This window comes from Saccoglossus kowalevskii, chromosome 1 (assembly GCF_978046115.1).
Source record: "Saccoglossus kowalevskii chromosome 1, keSacKowa6.1, whole genome shotgun sequence".
NCBI lineage: Eukaryota > Metazoa > Hemichordata > Enteropneusta > Harrimaniidae > Saccoglossus > Saccoglossus kowalevskii.
In genome coordinates this window covers 34,363,124-34,385,497 of record NC_140641.1, presented here as the reverse complement: position 1 = coordinate 34,385,497, position 22,374 = coordinate 34,363,124, and the positions used below count along the sequence as shown (strand labels likewise).

The 22,374-nt window shown below is 35.2% G+C and overlaps 2 protein-coding genes across 2 annotated transcripts in view; one reads left to right on the top strand and one right to left on the bottom strand.

Annotated features, from left to right (window-relative positions):
- LOC100378077 (proton-coupled zinc antiporter SLC30A1-like) overlaps nt 1-13,661 on the top strand; it is a 33,333-nt gene extending 19,672 nt beyond the window's left edge. The window contains exons 6-8 of the mRNA XM_002736277.4: nt 9,666-9,748; nt 10,979-11,185; nt 11,794-13,661. Coding sequence (XP_002736323.2) covers nt 9,666-9,748; nt 10,979-11,185; nt 11,794-11,973 — 470 coding nt within the window. The 3' untranslated portion in view covers nt 11,974-13,661. The remainder of the gene's footprint in view (nt 1-9,665; nt 9,749-10,978; nt 11,186-11,793) is intronic.
- A 3,126-nt stretch (nt 13,662-16,787) lies between these two features.
- The window catches only part of LOC102806445 (mitochondrial inner membrane protease subunit 1-like), a 15,771-nt gene continuing 10,184 nt past the window's right edge, over nt 16,788-22,374 (bottom strand). The window contains exons 4-6 of the mRNA XM_006818393.3: nt 19,895-20,018; nt 19,349-19,459; nt 16,788-17,662 (exon numbers count right to left, since the gene is read on the bottom strand). Coding sequence (XP_006818456.1) covers nt 17,594-17,662; nt 19,349-19,459; nt 19,895-20,018 — 304 coding nt within the window. The 3' untranslated portion in view covers nt 16,788-17,593. The remainder of the gene's footprint in view (nt 17,663-19,348; nt 19,460-19,894; nt 20,019-22,374) is intronic.

Sequence of the window (22,374 nt, the reverse complement as noted above, 5' to 3'; positions counted from 1 at the left end):
ATGTTTTGTATTAGTCTGATTTCTTTCAAATTTTGTATGTGCATTTGTGTCATCAGATGCATCATTTTGCCCCAATAGCACACTGTTAGGCCACGTGGCTGGGCACCCATGGGGTGGGGGCTTCTAACCTCATTAATATGCATAACTGTTATAACTCAAGCACTGTTGTAGTTAGGATGATGAATCCTGTGTTATTATGACAACCTTGAACAAGAGATTCGATTAAAATAACAAATGACCATATATAGTCATGTGAGCTCATTAATATGCGTAATCGTTATATCTCAAACACTGTTGCAGTTAGGAAGATGAATCCTGTGTCATTATGACAACAGTGAACAAGAGATTTGATTAAAATAACAGATAACCATATATGGTCATGTGAACTCATTAATATGCATAACCATTATATCTTAAACACTGTCGCAGTTAGGAAGATAAATCCTGTGTCATTATGACAACAGTGAACAAGAGATTTGATTAAAATAACAGATGACCATATATGGTCATGTGAACTCATTAATATGCAAAGCAGTCATATCTAAAACACTGTCGCAGAGCAGAACATGTAACAAGTGTCATTATGAAGACATTGAATGAAAGATGTAACTGACATTAGAAATGGCTATATATGATTATGTAATCTCATTATTAAGAACATGGCTCATTATATATCCTGAAAACCATATTTCGATAACCAAACCAGGTAAATACATGGTACCAACTTCATTTTGACCTCATGTTACTGATAATTCAAGCTACCTGATTGTCTAACATGTGACCACATTAATTATGAAACAGAATCTTGTCAGCTTGGGCCCCGGTGACGCCGCTTGCGGCTTTAATTTCCATTGCATCTGTTCAGTCGTCCTTTCAAGTTTTTGTCGCATAATTTTGTACACCATTTTTCTGTTTCCCGTTGAGCTATCAATCTATTGCAGTATTTCTTTACTCTGCCAAATAGATATTACCGTTAAAGTCCTAAAGTCCGTAATAGTAACCGCACCCCCATTTCCGGCTTCGGGGTTAAAGAATTCTCAACAAAAATTGAAAACATGAAAAGTACCTAATACTAATTTCCTTTTATTTTCATTTTTTTTAGCTCCGCTGTCAACTTTGTCGAGCGGAGCTTATCATATAAGTGATTGTCCGTCGTCCGTCGTCCGTGTCAATGTTTTACTTTTTCGACTTCTTCTTGAAAACTACAAGCCTGAATGCTTTGATACTTGGTGTATATGTACCTTGGGTAGACCTCTCTTAGGTTTGTTCATTTCATGTTGATATCTTCAATTCTCTAATTTTGGTGAATATTTTTGTCATTTTTGGTAAAAAGTGATATTTTCCACTTCTTGTTAAAAACCGCAAGTCCAATTGATTTGATACTACATATATAGGTACTACATGTGGACCTCTCTCAGATTTGTTCATTTCGTGATGATATCTTCAATTCTCTAATTTTGGTGAATATTTTTGTCATTTTTGGTAAAAAGTGATATTTTCGACTTCTTGTTAAAAACCGCAAGTTCAATTGATTTGATACTACATATATAGGTACTACATGTGGACCTCTCTCAGATTTGTTCATTTCGTGATGATATCTTCAATTCTCTAATTTTGGTGAATATTTTTGTCATTTTTGGTAAAAAGTGATATTTTCGACTTCTTGTTAAAAACCAATAGTTCAATTGCTTTGATATTACATATATAGATACTACATGTAGACCTTTCTCAGATTTGTTCATTTTGTGATGATATCTTTAGTTCTCTAATTTTGGTGAATATTTTTGTCATTTTTGGTAAAAAGTGATATTTTCGACTTCTTGTTAAAAACTGTAAGTCCGATTGCTTTGATACTATTCATATTGTTCATTTTCTAATGATGTCTTCAGTTCTTTAATTGAAATGTGCATTGCTAACAGCGGAGCTATCTCAGTCGATAATTTTTAAACTCATAGTTGCTGTCGACATAGGAAGTAAAGTAAGCAAATAACACCGAATAAACGGCAAGGTAAAGACTATGTCTAATTATAGTAAATACGTACTGCGTGCGTGACTCGAACCGGCGCTCGCGTACGGCACCTAATCGCCTAGCTTCACGCCACTACACGTCTTCCCCTCGGCCACCGGGCATCCCCCATAAAAGGATGCTTAATAACCGAGCTTATTACGTGCAGAGAACGTGAAACCCGTCGTCGTCGTTGGACGGGTTTCACGTTCTCTGCACGTAATAAGCTCGGTTATTAAGCATCCTTTTATGGGGGATGCCCGGTGGCCGAGGGGAAGACGTGTAGTGGCGTGAAGCTAGGCGATTAGGTGTCGTACGCGAGCGCCGGTTCGAGTCACGCACGCAGTACGTATTTACTATAATTAGACATAGTCTTTACCTTGCCGTTTATTCGGTGTTATTTGCTTACTTTATCTCAGCCGATAGGCTGCTTGTTTATTAGCTCCGCTGTCGACTTTGTCGAGCGGAGCTTATCATATGAGTGATTGTCCGTCGTCGTCCGTGTCAATGTTTTACTTTTTCGACTTCTTCTTGAAAACTACAAGCCTGAATGCTTTGATACTTGGTGTATATGTACCTTGGGTAGACCTCTCTTAGGTTTGTTCATTTCATGTTGATATCTTCAATTCTCTAATTTTGGTGAATATTTTTGTCATTTTTGGTAAAAAGTGATATTTTCCACTTCTTGTTAAAAACCGCAAGTCCAATTGATTTGATACTACATATATAGGTACTACATGTGGACCTCTCTCAGATTTGTTCATTTCGTGATGATATCTTTAATTCTCTAATTTTGGTGAATATTTTTGTAATTTTTGGTAAAAAGTGATATTTTCGACTTCTTGTTGAAAACCGCAAGTCCAATTGCTTTGATATTACATATATAGGTACTACATGTGGACCTCTCTCAGATTTGTTCATTTTGTAATGATATCTTTAATTCTCTAATTTTGGTGAATATTTTTGTAATTTTTGGTAAAAAGTGATATTTTCGACTTCTTGTTGAAAACCGCAAGTGCAATTGCTTTGATATTACATATATAGATACTACATGTGGACCTCTCTCAGATTTGTTCATTTTGTAATGATATCTTTAATTCTCTAATTTTGGTGAATATTTTTGTCATTTTTGGTAAAAAGTGATATTTTCGACTTCTTGTTGAAAACCGCAAGTCCAATTGCTTTGATATTACATATATAGGTACTACATGTCGACCTCTCTCAGATTTGTTCATTTTGTAATGATATCTTCAATTCTCTAATTTTGGTGAATATTTTTGTAATTTTTGGTAAAAAGTGATATTTTCGACTTCTTGTTGAAAACCGCAAGTCCAATTGCTTTGATATTACATATATAGGTACTACATGTGGACCTCTCTCAGATTTGTTCATTTCATAATGATATCTTTTATTCTCTAATTTTGATGAATATTTTTGTAATTTTTGGTAAAAAGTGATACTTTCGACTTCTTGTTGAAAACCGCAAGTCCAATTGCTTTGATATATTATACATATAGGTACTACATGTGGACCTCTCTCAGATTTGTTCATTTTCTAATGATATCTTCTGTTCTTTAATTGCCATGTGCATTGCTAACAGCGGAGCTATCTCAGCCGACAGGCTGCTTGTTTGACTTCTTCTTGAAAACTACAAGCCTGAATGCTTTGATACTTGGTGTATATGTACCTTGGGTAGACCTCTCTTAGGTTTGTTCATTTCATGTTGATATCTTCAATTCTCTAATTTTGGTGAATATTTTTGTCATTTTTGGTAAAAAGTGATATTTTCGACTTCTTGTTAAAAACCGCAAGTGCAATTGCTTTGATACTACATATATAAGTACTACATGTGAACCTCTCTCAGATTTGTTCATTTCGTGATGATATCTTCAATTCTCTAATTTTGGTGAATATTTTTGTAATTTTTGGTAAAAAGTGATATTTTCAACTTCTTGTTAAAAACCACTAGTCCGATTGCTTTGATATTACATATATAGGTACTACATGTGGACCTCTCTCAGATTTGTTCATTTTGTGATGATGTCTTCAATTCTCTAATTTTGGTGAATATTTTTGTAATTTTTGGTAAAAAGTGATATTTTCGACTTCTTGTTAAAAACCAATAGTTCAATTGCTTTGATATTACATATTTAGATACTACATGTAGACCTTTCTCAGATTTGTTCGTTTCGTGATGATATCTTCGATTCTATAATTTTGGTGAATATTTTTGTCATTTTTGGTAAAAAGTGATATTTTCGACTTCTTGTAAAAAACCAATAGTCTGATTGCTTTGATATTACATATATAGATACTACATGTGGACCTCTCTCAGATTTGTTCATTTTGTGATGATATCTTCAATTCTCTAATTTTGGTGAATATTTTTGTCATTTTTGGTAAAAAGTGATATTTTCGACTTCTTGTTAAAAACCACAAGTCCGATTGCTTTGATACTATACATATTGTTCATTTTCTAATGATGTCTTCAGTTCTTTAATTGAAATGTGCATTGCTAACAGTGGAGCTATCTCAGCCGACTGGCATATTGTTCTTTAATTGAAATGTGCATTGCTAACAGCGGAGCTATCTAAGACAGGCTGCTTGTTATTACATGTTTTTGACTTTATTGTATTTTATGTCAAGATCTCAAAATGGGATACGATAGCAATAAAGAATTAAAGCCGCAAGCGGCGTCACCGGGGCCCAAGCTGACAAAATTCTGTTTCATAATTAATGTGGTCACATGTTAGACAATCAGGTAGCTTGAATTATCAGTAACATGAGGTCAAAATGAAGTTGGTACCATGTATTTACCTGGTTTGGTTATCGAAATATGGTTTTCAGGATATATAATGAGCCATGTTCTTAATAATGAGATTACATAATCATATATAGCCATTTCTAATGTCAGTTACATCTTTCATTCAATGTCTTCATAATGACACTTGTTACATGTCCTGCTCTGCGACAGTGTTTTAGATATGACTGCTTTGCATATTAATGAGTTCACATGACCATATATGGTCATCTGTTATTTTTAATCAAATCTCTTGTTCACTGTTGTCATAATAACACAGGATTCATCTTCCTAACTGCAACAGTGTTTAAGATATAATGGTTATGCATATTAATGAGTTCACATGACCATATATGGTTATCTGTTATTTTAATAAAATCTCTTGTTCACTGTTGTCATAATAACACAGGATTCATCTTCCTAACTGCAACAGTGTTTAAGATATAATGGTTATGCATATTAATGAGTTCACATGACAATATATGGTCATCTGTTATTTTAATCAAATCTCTTGTTCACTGTTGTCATAATAACACAGGATTCATCTTCCTAACTGCGACAGTGTTTTAGATATGACTGCTATGCATATTAATGAGTTCACATGACCATATATGGTTATCTGTTATTTTAATCAAATCTCTTGTTCACTGTTGTCATAATGACACAGGATTTATCTTCCTAACTGCGACAGTGTTTAAGATATAATTGTTATGCATATTAATGAGTTCACATGACCATATATGGTTATCTGTTATTTTAATCAAATCTCTTGTTCACTGTTGTCATAATAACACAGGATTCCACTTCCTAACTGCAACAGTGTTTGAGATATGACAGTTATGCATATTAATGAGCTCACATGACCATATATGGTCATTTGTTATTTTAATCGAATCTCTTGTTCAAGGTTGTCATAATAACACAGGATTCATCATCCTAACTACAACAGTGCTTGAGTTATAACAGTTATGCATATTAATGAGGTTAGAAGCCCCCACCCCATGGGTGCCCAGCCACGTGGCCTAACAGTGTGCTATTGGGGCAAAATGATGCATCTGATGACACAAATGCACATACAAAATTTGAAAGAAATCAGACTAATACAAAACATGTAGTTGCATAATTTCTATTTTCACAAAATCCAAGATGGCGGCCAAACCACGTGACTGATCAAAATAATATTATTTTTCTCGTATGCAGCTAAGGCCAGGCATGGTAAATATAAAAACATCTAGTAGATTGGTTGAATCGTCTCTGAGAAACAAATACCCAAACTTTTGGTCAATTTTGCTTAAAATCCAAAATGGCGGCTAAACCATGTGACTGATCGGAAATTTTTTTTAGGTTTCTGAAAGGGCTTGATACACAGATGCCATGAAGCAAAATTGAAAATATTCCCTCAAGTGTTGCCAGAGTAAAAAACTACTTCCTGTTTAGAAGAAATCCAAAATGGTGGCCAAACCACGTGACCAATCGTAAACATTTTTTCAAACATAAATGGGATTCATATATAGAAGCTAAATACTACATATGAGAGCATTCTGCTTGGTGGTTCTGAAGAAGAAGATTTTCAAGTGTTTTTTGCCGTTTTTAGGAAAAACAAAATGGCGGGAAAAGTCACATGACCGCTAAAGTTTTTATTGCTGATATTTATTACACATGAGTTGTACTATATACCATAAAAAAATCTAGACGCCTAGACCCTCAGAAAGTGGTCAAACAGCCACTTCCGGTTTTATTTCAATCCAATATGGCTGCCAAACTAATTGTCCAATCGAAATTCTGAAAGCATGTTGCACCAGTTCACATTATGGACTATCAGTATAGAGCATTATCAGACCATTCTGTTCAGCGGTTTTCTCAAATGGCTTGACGAAAAAAGTTACGGAAGAAAGAAGATGAAGAAGAAAAAACCGGACAATAAGAATAGGGGCCTCGCCCTTCGGGCTTGGGCCCCTAATTACTTACTTACTTACTAACCGCACCCCCAATTCAACAAGACTGTGACTGACTTCATTGTTTCAACCAGCTGGTCCAAAACGGCATTGTTCCTAAACCTATTCAATTGTTTCAACAACGTGCCTAAAATATTCACACCTATTTATTGTTCAGTGGTGATAAGGTGTTAGACAGGCAATGAAACTGCTTTTGTTCTGTCAATACTCCTTCTGAATACCTCTGTATGTGTTTCGTAAGTTTTCAACAATGAGCTGTTATCACCGTAAAAGTGTTAAATTCTTCTTCAATGCTCAGTTCATCGTTCGAAAACAAATAATTTCTTTGATTTAAAAAAAAACCATGCCGTTTTTTCATGGAAATCAAAGCCAAAAGATTGCACTACATTATCGGTAAATCTCTTCCGTATTGCGTTCACCATGAGGTCGCTGAACTGTCATTAACATATTAAATTGAGCTACTGTATGGTAATTCAGACACGTGGGCACCATCAAGCATTTTGATTGGTTAATTAGCGACTTGAGTTATCCGGTCAATAAAAGGTCAATAAACATTGTGTGCATTCAAAACATGGCGGATATCATATCGAGCGTTTACATGTGACTGAAATCATTCGCTTACGGTGAAACTAAGTTGAATTTTACATGAATTTCATAACAATTCAACAGATTTTTTTTCCGTGCATTATTATAATCACTACTGAATAATAATCACCAATTTCAAAACAAGTAAGTTATTCACTTGTGAACCGAAGCATAGCCGGATTGCGCTACCAATTAGTACCATACCGTGATCATTTGCTACTAAGCAGTTCATTTGTGTTTGTTTTTATTTGAAAGTTTTGTTAGAATATACTTTTTGTTACCAAGAAAATTAAAAAAATAAATGCATATTATATTAAATGTTATATTATATTATAGTAATTTTTTTTATCATGTGGACAGTTTTTTTTTATTGACTAATTTTTCAACGCCTATTTTAGAACCAAAGTAAGGCCTTTTACTCTTCCCTGACGCCTATTCAAGAGATTGAATGTATGGTGTATTGTTTGTTTTGTGCATGTGTTGTAGGCAAAAACTGACCACGCCACGCCCATTTAGTGATTGCAATATGTACGTAATAGAAACCGCACCACGAACTTGAGCTTTTGATCTAAATTTTTTAATTGATACGCGGTTTATATTAAGACTTTAACGGTAGGGCGCGTACCTCTTCGCCAAGCCAGAAATTACGTGAAATTACAAACAATGTTGTCTCTGGCATAATTGGCTCCAATAGTTGGGCCCAATATGTATGGTATACATGGTGGGAGCCATGTTGGGGCTCAACCCTATCAGAGTTCAACCCCAAGGGTTTATTGGAGCAGAACTTGGCTCAAACACGTATACATGGTGGGAGCCATGTTGGGGCTCAACCCTATCAGAGTTCAACCCCAAGGGTTTATTGGAGCAGAACTTGGCTCGAACACGTATACATGGTGGGAGCCATGTTGGGGCTCAACCCTATCAGAGTTCAACCCCAAGGGTTTATTGGAGCAGAACTTGGCTCGAACACGTATACATGGTGGGAGCCATGTTGGGGCTCAACCCTATCAGAGTTCAACCCCAAGGGTTTATTGGAGCAGAACTTGGCTCGAACACGTATACATGGTGGGAGCCATGTTGGGGCTCAACCCTATCAGAGTTCAACCCCAAGGGTTTATTGGAGCAGAACTTGGCTCGAACACGTATACATGGTGGGAGCCATGTTGGGGCTCAACCCTATCAGAGTTCAACCCCAAGGGTTTATTGGAGCAGAACTTGGCTCGAACACGTATACATGGTGGGAGCCATGTTGGGGCTCAACCCTATCAGAGTTCAACCCCAAGGGTTTATTGGAGCAGAACTTGGCTCGAACACGTATACATGGTGGGAGCCATGTTGGGGCTCAACCCTATCAGAGTTCAACCCCAAGGGTTTATTGGAGCAGAACTTGGCTCGAACACGTATACATGGTGGGAGCCATGTTGGGGCTCAACCCTATCAGAGTTCAACCCCAAGGGTTTATTGGAGCAGAACTTGGCTCGAACACGTATACATGGTGGGAGCCATGTTGGGGCTCAACCCTATCAGAGTTCAACCCCAAGGGTTTATTGGAGCAGAACTTGGCTCGAACACGTATACATGGTGGGAGCCATGTTGGGGCTCAACCCTATCAGAGTTCAACCCCAAGGGTTTATTGGAGCAGAACTTGGCTCGAACACGTATACATGGTGGGAGCCATGTTGGGGCTCAACCCTATCAGAGTTCAACCCCAAGGGTTTATTGGAGCAGAACTTGGCTCAAACACGTATACATGGTGGGAGCCATGTTGGGGCTCAACCCTATCAGAGTTCAACCCCAAGGGTTTATTGGAGCAGAACTTGGCTCAAACACGTATACATGGTCTTTTTTTGCTGGCTTGAGTCGATAAAATGCTGTATGCCTAATTATTTTTAGAGAACATTAAATACAAATCATGTGCGATAATGCAGGGCTTTTTAACATGGGATCCTATGGTTTATTGTAAAAATGCATGCCATTTGGGCCAAGTCAGTTGCTAAAAATGAAACACATAATCTTATGTGTATATTAGGTTAATTGCAACAAAACTGCTATAATGCAAGGTTTTTAAAATATACATCTTATTTTGAAACAACCAAGGGACATTTTATTGTTTGTTTCTTTTCTGTTGCATGAGTAACAGTGAATGATATGAATGAATACTAACCTAACAATATTTTGTGCTAGTCTGCTTATTGTGCATATTATCAGAATATTATTTCTTGCCTGTAAATTGTTCAAATAAATTTGTTTGTTGTATATATTATTTAATTAGACTGGTATACACTGGTTTTTAATTAAGTACTTTTGTTTGATTTCTCAGTGAAACAGTCTGCATATATTCTGTTGCAAGTGGTACCAGAACATATTTCAGTTGGATTTCTGAAGGAGAAACTAAAAAAAGAGGTATGTCTCACTTTATTGCTTCTGTTCTGCTGAGCAAAAGATTTGTTACAGTGGTTTCTTTTATACCTTACTGCCAATTCAAATAACACTTGAAGAATCTGACACTCGGAGACAATAACAAGTATTAGTATGGGCACACATGACCTAATTTGCATATTAATTAGCCAATTTTAAGCATTTTCACTCGCTTCTCATGTAATAATAAATTGATTTCAATGAAACTTTGTATATACATGTAGGTGCTTTGGGATAAAAACGCAGACCTAATTAGTTTTTGGTTAAAACCCTGTGCATAGTAATTACCTAATTTGCATATTAATTGTCAAATTTTAAGCCTTTTCACTTTTTTCTCATTTACCATAAAACAGATTTCAATGAAACATTGTATATAGATGCTCTGGGATAATGTGCAGGCCTGATTAGTTTTTAGTTGGAATCTGTGCATATTAATCACCTAATTAGTATATCAATTAATCAATTTTAAGCCTTTTAATTTTTTCTCATGTACTATTCATCAGATTTCAATAGAACTAGTTACATAGATGCTCTTGGGTAATGCACAGACTTGATTGGTTTTTGGTTGAAACCAGTGCATATTATTGACCTAATTTGCATAATAATTTTAAGCATTTTCACTTGTTATTCAAGTACCATTTAATGGAACATGGTACATAGATGCTTTTTGGTCTAGGTATATTAATGACTTAATTTACATATTAGCTAATATTAAACTTTTCCACCAATATCTTAACCACTCATACTGTAAAATATTTGGAATTTATTTTCGCTGAAGAAATGATTCAATGAAAATAAAATCCAGCGAATATACCTTTTTTCTCATATTTTACATTCAACTTATAAAAAATCAGTGAAAATAAATTCCATACAAAACATCCAAAAAGTCTTTTCAGCGAAAATTAATTCCAGCTAAGGTAAAGTATTTTACAGTATTCAATGAAACTTGGTACAAATAAAAAAATTTGTACTTGCCTAATTTGCATAAATTAACCAATTTATATGTGCTCCACAGATAACTTAAGGTGCCACTTTACTACTCATCAAATTTTAATAAAACTAGTAAATACAGTATTCCTTAATTGTACTTTATGCCTCTAATACCTTCAGCACACAGGAGTTCTTTCTAAGCTTTCTTCTGTTTCTGGTGGCATTATCAAAACAATGACAATGCTATATTTGTTTCACTATGGTTTTTCTCTCTCATGTAACTAGGTTTCTGAGGTTGCAGATGTGCATGAAATTCACATCTGGAGACTTGAAGGTGACATCATTATTGCAACAGCACACATCACTATCAAAGATCGAGGGCAGTATATGAGAATTTCTCGCAAAGTCAAGAATTTCTTTCATGATCATGGAATTCATTCTACAACTTTTCAGCCTGAATTTGTAGATGGAAGTGTGACAGTGCCACCTAACGTAAGATTTGTTTGTCCCCGTGTTCGGGCTGCCTCAATCTTAGACAAGCCATGGCCGATCACATTCAAACTTCACAGATACAACATACATCTTGGGATTCATATGCATGTTTATTTGTTTCATGATCTGATTCAATATGGCCGAATACTGCTATTTGTATGCTTAAATTCATCAAAATCAAGCATTTCTGCCATTCTGGAGCTGCATACCTTATATCATAAATTATGTTGTACTTATGAACATATATTTGTTTGATCAGATTCAAGATGGCTGAATGGCGACTATTTAAATTTCTGCCATTCCAGACCAAGATCTCACTTATACATAGACAGCTATTGTCCATCTTAAATTAGTACATACAATGAACATGTATATTTTTTTTTAGATCGGATTCAAAATCACTTAATGCAAATGCTTTTCTAGAGCCATGTCTCTGACATATATTGACTTGCTCGCAATCAAACTTTACAACTACATTATACATCATGTAATTTGTTTCAATTTTGTTTACTATTTAATTAACAGGGACTTGTTTTGTTTAATCCTGTCATAGTAAAAGTGTCATTCAGTGGTCATAGTACAAATTTTCTTTTTTATTTATCCCACAGGATAAGAATACCTCAGAATGTGCCCTGGAATGTCGTGAGGACAGTTGTAAAAATGCTCTGTGCTGCTCTACAGATAAATCAAAGACTGATGAGCTTCTTGAGAACCTGGAGAGGGAACCACTCATCCATCGTCTGCTTAGTGACAAATCTGAAGTTGATGACGGCTGTGAGAAATGCTGATCAAAAGTTGCTTTGAAGAATGCATCAAATGAAGAAACTAAGTTTATTTGAAAATTATAGCACATTTATAATATAAAAAAAACTGTATTAACACTCTAATCTCTCCTTGCATGTAAACAATATAATTTCAGAAAATGTGAAATGTTTTTAACAACAAGTGTGAACTATACGGTTAGCAACAAATATATAATGTAGACAGTTTCAGTTTTAAAGGGTAATGGTTGTCTTACTGCGTCCTGTTCAATATGGGACCCATATCAACGTATACAACTCATGTAAAATACATTGTTTTGCTGCTGCGTGATGACCACTGCCCTTTAATTCAAGTCACTAGTAACATCGCTTCTAATAAACTGTATATGCATAAACAGACATGTATTGGAACATAAAGCACAGTTTTCAAACTCATAATCTTGGCAATTGCCTCGCCACTGCAGGCACACATGCTAGCTACTGTGCGAGTACATCTGATCAACTGTCTGTGCTTGTTGGTTGACAGGAGCTGCGAGAATATATTCTCATAGCTCCTGTCAACCAATTGAGCATGTGTTAATAAATATTCGTTGCTGTTATGCATGATCTATAGATGGTCAGATATTGTTAGACACAATGTCATCGGCAACCAGAATTAAAGCAAATATTTCTCTACTTGTCTTGGATTGTAATTTAGATTTGCATTGGCATTCCTGCGTTTCTGTGTATTTTAGGTTTTAGGTGGCATGTTATAATAAAGTTTTTTTTATGTTATTTATTTTAATAATCTTTGAGAATTAGATTTGTTTGATAGTTGTTTACAGTAAGAGAACACCATTAGTGAAAGGATTGTATTGTGTGTTACAAGATGATGATTGGTTTCAGGATTAACTGACTTTAAAATATTTCTCAATTCTGTAAAACAACCTATTTCAGGTAGCATGTCATTTTAATTACGATAAAATAACACTATTGCACATTGAATTCACTTGTGCATCTGTTTTTCAAAAGTACGTTTTGAAGTATGTAATCATTGTGTAAAATTAAGCCTGAAGTCTGGTAAAAAGTAAATCATTAAATATGCTGTCAAGTTTTGGGGAATGTAATCCCCAATGTAGGTACTGCCCTTATCCCCGGCTAAAAAAACCAAAAACTTGTGGCGTTGAATGCACGTTCATTGTCAGTATTGTTATGCAAATTCAAACTAGCTAATCATTTACAACCTTCTGAGCCAGTGCAGATTAGCCCCTTATCTCCTGGCAACTGGAATGCAGGTTTCTTTGTTTGATCCATTCAAAAGAAAAACAGGTGTTATTTCCTTTGTTATCCAAAACTTGCTTAGTATGATTGTTAAACTATTAAATATGACATACTGTTCACTAAAATCACTACTCAAGCTAACATCAAAATATTCAGAGAGAGCTCAGGGAACTTTCTACAAATCTTATGTACTCAGAATGCATGAAACATCTATTTATATTGCTGTACACTGGTGATTGGTCTGTGATTGGTCTATGCCACATACTCAATAGCCCTTTTGAATGTTGTAAAATATTTATGTATTATAACATTCCAGATTTATGAAAACCATAGTATTTCTTCAACTCTGTAAGTATAGAATATTTGGGTAAACATATTTTTGATGAACTTTAAGTGGATGTTAATAAAGTCAAACTATTTTAATACTTCTAAATAAACATGATAGTAAATACTAATATTTCTATGTAATATTACTTTCAAATTGGATTCATTGCTGGTCAATCCCTATTCGTGAGGCTTTTGTACATTTGTTAATTTGCCCAATACCGGATGACACCTCTCTCTATTAATAGGAAATGCATCAGTGTGCTTCTGGGTAGATAAAAGATAAGTTTACTTTTGGCTAGATTATTTCTATATTTGCCGTTGTGTGTGCCAATAACTACACTGAATTTGCATCTAGTTGTGGTTTTGATGAACAAAATATTTGAACCACATCATTTTGAGATTTAAGTATTATCTATCTAGATGATTGATGGTGTTTAGTTGCCTTCTTCTTGTCTTCAACAGGAATGAAGTCTGCTGTGTAGGCAACTTGGAAAGCTAAGTGTATTGGTTGCCAATGTTATCTTCATAACAATGATCTTTACATTGAATGTAATTCATGTGGTCGCAAATGTTGTCATCTCTTACTATGTGGTTTATTGTTCCTCTTGGAATAAGGAGCTGTGGGCTAATGATTTTTGTCATGCAGGGCAGCCAGCAAAGATCTTATTTTCTACACTAATCTGATTCTTGTTTCCAAGGCAGGAGACCTGATACCAGTGATGGGCATATCTTTGATTCATTGTCAACCTCTGGGGGGTTGTAATCGAAAGTATGGGTTATCAGTTCAAAATGAATGCGTTCCAGGTTGTAAGAGTTCAACTTCACACAAGGGCTTCTATATGTTCCCATACATCAATGAATGGCTCCTCCACCAACGTTCACAAGAGGAGCCCTTGAATTGGACATGGGTCAGTGATTCATTTGATGGACTTGCACAGGGACTATGGAATGCTTGCCAGATCCCTCAACTAAACGAGTTAGGCTTGCACTGACAGGATTTTGTCCACACAATTACAAGGTTTCACTAGCATGCATAGGCACATCAGGGGAGTAGATAACATTGTGGTCAACTCTTTCAAATACAGAGCAGGTTTAATAGAGCAGATCTGGAGCCAATCCAGCAAACAATGTATTTCACACATGCTAAATATGCTGCATGAGATCCATAGCTTCAATCAGCTTACCAAAACAAATTACATTTACAAGCAGCCTCTTGGCTGAGATAGCTCCGCTGTTAGCAATGCACAGTTCCAATTTGAGAACTGAAGATATCATTAGAAAATGAACAATATGTATAGTATCAAAGCAATCGAAGTAGCTGTTAACAAGAATTTGAAAAAATATCACTTACCAAAAATGACAAAAATATTCATCAAAATTAGATAATTGAGGATATCATCACAAAATGAACAAATCTGACAGGACTACCCCAAGAATCTATGTTGCAAATATGAAAGCATTTGGTTTAACGGTTTTGAAGGAGACAAAAATGTAAAAAGTTGACGACAGACTACAGATGCTGGACAATCAGTAATATGAAGAGCTCAACGTCATCGACTTTGTCGACAGCAGAGCTAAAAACACCAGAAAGGACAATTTGGGTATATATGGGTCTGTATAGAGGGCACTATGTCAACAAATTATTACCAGTACCAACCAGGTCTATACCTTTGAGCATAGTGGTGCACAATAGGGGCAGATTTCAAGATAACAGTAGTTCATCCAGCAGAGCAAGATCCTAAATGTATTTCCAGCAATGCTGGATCTGCAGCACATTCATTTACACATATCTTTAAACCACCCAAACTAACATTTCTCAAGGGTTTAGAGTTGAAAAGGCAGTGTCCCAGAACCTTTTGTTGTGTCCACTACTCTAGTGTATATTCTTGCATCGATTACTGGCTTTCCCATTAGCAATCGAGTGAAAAGCTAGGTTTGGATTATCAGAGAAATGATGCAAGATCGCCCAATTTGCATCTCATCTAATGGCGGAGAACTACCATGCCACACCACTTGATGATTATAGTGGGTTCATTTTTGACGGTGACAGGTCTAGTTCCAAATATTGCCTTTGGCTCAGACCTGTTTATCCACTTCTGTTGGGCATATGTGTCCCACAAGGAGATTTCCTAGATCATACTGTCCAACCATCACAGGTGCATGGAATCCCTTAGGTGGCAGTGATATCCAGATTACCTTGCAGCCAGAGTACCAATGCCTCTGTTGTTCCAAGTGGATGCATCAGATACACATTTTGTCATCACCTGGGAGAAGCGAGGGGTGTAAACATTTCCCCGTTCCTGTTAGTAATTCTTCAGAAAACTGTCAATGTCAACCAATACGACTCTGACACACTATTGTAGCCAAGGATGGACCCCATTTCTGCTATCTTTATTGGTGGACAAACTGTGTCAGCTAGAACCCTTGTCTAAATGCTTTCATTCTCCTCAGTATTTGGTTTTTCAAGTGGGAGCCAATGTGATGATGCTTACTTTACTCAAACCTATACCACTACACTTTACCAAAGCCTCTGGGCTACTTTGGCCCTGGGCCATGTACTAAAGGCTGGGTTTTTGGAAATCACATAACACCTCCATGATCCACTATCATCTTGTACCCGATAGACAGACAATCACTAACTAATCCCGCAAACCTTAGCCTGTTTGTGGCGACCTAGATTTTGCCCTTGTTTTGACATACTACCCAGCCCCTTACACTGTGGATCCAAAACAATTAATCTTGGGAAGTGATTATTTCTCAAACACTGTTACCGAGCAGTGTCTGTAGTTTATCAACACTATATATAATGTCAAGTCTCTTATTTACACAGGTTCTACTATCAGTAGTATCAGTATTATCATCTACCCATGCCTGCAATGTAGTTCTTGGTGCAGCTCATATCTGTTTAATATGGTAATAAACTTGCATTGTTCATTGCTATATTATACCATCTTCTTTAGGGTTGCTAATCTGCCCTATAGTAACAGTCACACGTTAGATTTGCTGACGTAAACTGCAACCCTAAGTTTGTTGGTTTATTTATAAAACAAGTATCTATACTAGCATACCTACCCATCCTATGTGGGTGACTCTATGCAGATCAGCCTTCCTTGACCATGGTCAATTACTCTTCATTGGGTTGAAAAGGTTTCTATAATTTGAAATCACTGACAGACCTAAGAGCCTGGCCACATTCCAATTCGCAGGGTTGGCTCCTGTGTTTCACATGATAAATCAGCAATAAAACCCTATAGTAAATATCGGTAGTGCTTTTATATGCAAGTACAGTCTTGTTTAGGACAACCATAATATTTCAATTACACAAGTAATATGCATCAGTTTAACTATTAAGTACAATATTTGAAAAGTGAAATAAAAGTTCACTGAAGTAAAACTGCACACAATATAACAAAGCAACATATTTAATTATTTGTTTTTCATTCATTCTATTTGATTTTATATTTTCATCACCATTTCACTGACTTAGCCATTACGGCATACAACCTTTGAGCAGAGGTACATTTAAACAAACAAAACACAAGATACAGGGATGGCAAGCTATCTGCAGCAAAAAAAAATATAATAGGTTCATAAATAATCAAGGTGAATAATAAATATAACAATTCGTTTATAAATTACCTATTTTATTTAAAATGGAAGTATTGTCCATGAGTATGAGTAATAATCACATCATGGGACAAACATTACATATGGCATCAGTAAAAACAAGGCATCCTTTATTATCAATATTTATCATGTATGCAGAATAACTATCCAATATTTTTTAAGCAATAATATTATTAAATATTACAAAATCTTGAATAACACTATGAATGAATGGCTATTGCATGTTTGTCAGCATCCTGTGTACATCATATGTCTTAAATTAAGTATGTATATGTATCTCTCAGACAGATGTGAAGATACAGTGTTCTTATTTAAAGATTGTTAATGATCCCTTTCTACTATAGTTCTCAGGATTCTCGATAGCTACATGCAATGACAACAACATCCATCTGATATATGTTGTAGTTCCCTTCACTAAGTGACCATGTCTGCATCATCTAATCTTTTTACTGATATCCTGTGGGCAAGACTTGAGAAAACCTAAATCATTTAATGGCCAAATCTGCAAAATACAATAATAATTAAAGTCACTACTACACATTAAAGTTTGCCAATTTCAATGTGATATCATCAACATATTGGCAGGGCATAGGGGGAACACCATTTGTCAGTTTTACCGTGGGACTGTGGCTCACTATTTTCCCCCAAGGCCATTTTCTCTGGTGACTAAAGTGACATTTTGGGAACAGTTTGAAATTCTTGACATGTTTTGTTATTCCCACTTAGCTAGTAAACAATTCCATAATTTTAACCATACTAATAATAATAACTTTATTGCATCCTTAGAAGTTCAAATTTTCTATTGGTTTACAACAATAAATATATAAGTGATTAAAATAATAGCAAAGTAAGAAAATGTAAAAAATAGAAAAAAAAGAGTCAAGGCAGTATATCCAAAGAAAGCTCATTTCCTAAAATGAATGATTTATGCAGAAATTTACCTAAAAGTTTAATTATATTTCTGTAATTACTTTCTTCATTAAATATGTGAATTTTTGCAGGTTGGTAATGATTTCTTAGTGGAATAAAATACTGGAAATAACCATATGACCCCTGATTGACCGAGCACACCAAAATGTCATGTTACCAAAATAACAAGCAGCCTGTTGGCTGAGATAGCTCCGCTGTTAGCAATGCACATGACAATTAAAGAACAGAAGATATCATCATGAAATGAACAAATCTGAGAGAGGTCCACATGTAGTACCTATATATGTAATATCAAAGCAATTGGACTTGCGGTTTTCAACAAGAAGTCGAAAATATCACTTTTTACCAAAAATGACAAAAATATTCATCAAAATTAAAGAATTAAAGATATCATCATGAAATGAACAAATTTGTTCATTTTGTGATATCTTCAATTCTCTAATTTTGGTGAATATTTTTGTCATTTTTGGTAAAAAGTGATATTTTCGACTTCTTGTTAAAAACTGTAAGTCCGATTGCTTTGATATTACATATATAGGTACTACATGTGGACCTCTCTCAGATTTGTTCATTTTGTGATGATATCTTCAATTCTCTAATTTTGGTGAATATTTTTGTCATTTTTGGTAAAAAGTGATATTTACGACTTCTTGTTAAAAACCAAAAATTCAATTGCTTTGATATTACATATATAGATACTACATGTAGACCTTTCTCAGATTTGTTCATTTCGTAATGATATCTTCAATTCTCTAATTTTGGTGAATATTTTTGTCATTTTTGGTAGAAAGTGATATTTTCGACTTCTTGTTAAAAACAGCAAGTCCAATTGCTTTGATATTATACATATTGTTCATTTTCTAATGATGTCTTCAGTTCTTTAATTGAAATGTGCATTGCTAACAGCGGAGCTATCTCAGCCGATAGGCTGCTTGTTTATTTTTGCGTTTCTTTATTTTTTATTTGAAAATCCAACCAAACACTTTTTAAAAAAAAAAACGAGATGGGAAAATGTTTAACTGACATATTTTATTACCAGAAAGTGTTTTTATTGGCATTTGGGTTTATGTAGGTCAATGTACTTTCAGAATGAATGTGCTGATGAGGTGTACCGGTAGCTCATTGATGAGTTTGACTCCTTTCAGTGGAGGTATTGTGATCTAAGTCAATGGTGCTCAGTGCTCAGTGTTCAGGGTCTTTATGTGATGGTAGAGTATGTTAACTTAAGTTAACATATAAGGACACTGAATGTACTAACCTTAAAAAAAACTTTTCCTCGTAGAAGTGCATATGGCACTGGTCCATATTTTCTAGAATCAGTGGAATTTACAGTATTATCACCTTCCAACCATACATGACCCAATGGAACCTAATAAATAAATATGATGTAACATTGATGACCTCTCTCGTATAATCTTTGGCTCTGGTTGTTGCATCATCACTTTTGAATCCATTGTTAGGGATTACTTGATAAGGTATGTGCAGAAAATTAATGTTTTGGAGTTGCGTGGTAGAATTTAAAGCTGAATCAAAGCTACCATGTGCTATAGAAAACAACAGGTGGTTATTAAACTTTCTAAATTGAGGTACAGCAGATGCAGAGGAGGACCAATAAGATACAATCTAAAGGCTCAGCTTCAGACAAGCATGAGCAGAATTCAAACTGATCTGACACAATAAGCTCGAAAAATCAGTCAGACGTGGACCTGTAAGTACTCGTAAAAAATAACTATATTCTGGTCTTGATCACCATCTCATAACATTTTAACAAAGTGTGACTTATTGATTATTAAGTTTTACGCACATATTCATACGACTTTCTCCAAGCAGTAGGGTCTCGACATACTTCATCTCCAGCCATAGCTATTACTCTTTTACAAACAAACTCTTCATGGTTGGTAGGTGACTTAGCAATCACAATGTCACCTCTATGATGAAATAAAAAATAAAAATACTGAATATCATTCACAGAGTAACACAAGTAATTGAAAATGATACAGTCCCCGTTAATTTTTGGAAAGTTCTCTTTTTGCTCGTCATATTAAAGTGGAAGAGTTGTCGTGGGCATGTCCTTGAAACTTGAGTCCCAAGTGGCGTATACAACAGATTGTTTATTTACATCAAATTCGAACATGTGTTGCGTGACGACCCCTCCGGTTTAAGACATGGCAAAGAAAAACATAGATCACAAGTGAAAGCATGACCAAGTTATCACATTTTAAGCAAACAAGATGGCCATTAGTCGGCCAAGTTTGATCAAATTGCAAATTGAATTGACATGTACATGTATCCATTTATGACAATGAATATGATACATGGGTGACAGAGATATATTAATATGGCCACAAATAAAAATAGCCGTTATTCGGCCATCTTTGATCAGATTATGAAACACAGTGACATGTATGATGTATGTGCCAAATACAAATGAAAATGGTACATAAATCTTGGAAATATAGTAGTAAGGCCAAAAAGTCAGATGGCTGTCAATTGGCCATCCTTGATCCGATTTTGAAACAAAATGTCATGGACATGTATCCTAACATGTATAAAGTATATGCTAATTTGAATGAAAACTGACAAAGCATGTCCAAGATACCACATTTAAAATCAAAGAAAGCTTAGAAAGAACTCCCATGTGCTGAGAGTATTGGAGACACATTAAATATAATTCGAAATTACTTAGCTGAAAACTAATTATGCAAATCAGAAAATTAATATGACCAGATTTGAGTGTAAAACTAATGAGGTCTGCGCAATGTAACAGAAAATCTATGTCTCCAAGTTTAATTGAAATGTGATTAGAACCAAAAAATTATGAATTATTATGCTTATTAGGGAATTAATATGAACAGATTTTTACCCCAAACTAATTAGGTTTGTACATTGTCCTAGAGCATCTTTGTACTAAGTTTCATTGAAATGGAATAATTAGTACCGTGAAAACTCCAAAATTTCGACCCCTCTAAAAATTCGGCCGCCTATTTATTTGCCGGGGTTCGGTGTTTTATTTACCTCCAAATTTTCGACTCCACTAAAAATTGCCGACTCATTCTTATTCGAAAATTGCGACCAGTTTTAGTTTTCCCCCAAACGAAAAAAAAAACGATGTGAGCGTTCAAACGGGACCTTCCTCGAAGGCATGAATCCGGGTTTCTGATTGACTGAGAGATTTTTATTTTATTGGTAACGAAAATATATTCTAAATAAACGAAGTTTCAAATAAAAACAAACACAAAAATCTCGGCTTGCTGTGTTTCTGAATTGTTGATTATTACTGTACTCAGTAGTGATTATAATAATGTACACAAAATAAATTTGTTGAATGGTTATGAAATACAAATAAAAGTCAACTTAGTTTCATCGTAAGCGAATGATTCCGGTCTCGTATAAACGTTTGATGCTGTAGGATATCCGCCATGTTCTCTTAGGTCAAATAGGTCAAATCGCTAATTAACCAATCAAAAAGCTGGATGATGCCAACGTGTTCAAATTACCATAGCTTATTTAAATATGTTAATGTTATTGAACGCAATGCGGAAGAGATTGATGTTGTAGTACGATATTTTGGCTTGGATTTTGATGCGAAAACGGCATGATTTTTTTTAAATAAAAAAATTAGTTGTTTTTAAAAAATAAACTGGTCATCTGAAGAATAATTTAACATTGTTCACAGTGATAACAGCTCATTCTCGAAAGGAAGCTTACCCGCTCACGCTAGTCACGATAAAAATCATACACGTGTACTCTTGAATAGACAGACATCAATGACTACGGTAAAACTTACTCTATTTTAGCCGGCAGGATTGATTGAAATGTCCAAAAAAGGACGCCAAAATACACCTTAAAAGTCCCATTTTATTTTCTTAAATCCCATTTTATTTTTTAATCCAAGGGCGAATTTACGGCAGAATTTGGTCCCTCAAATAAGGGACACGTGAGCTTTGATTCTAACCGGATACATTGCACTGGGTCGGGGAGATAGTTTCCATGTATCTTTTGTCCAATGGGTACCTGTACTTCGAACATTCGCAAGTTTTCCTAGGTAGTGCGAGACAGCTTTGTCTTTTGACCTATTAGTTTTGTGCTGACCTCTTCTCCGCGTCTTGATGTTTTGTTTTGCTTGTCATAATACTCACTGATTGATGACTTTGTTTAGATTTTGAGTTACAACTCGGCCACGACCTTTGCTTTTACCGTGAAACATGAGGAAGTTTACGTCAATTGACGGACATTGCATTTTTTAAAAACTAATGAAGCACACTGTCTATCATCCCCATTTTT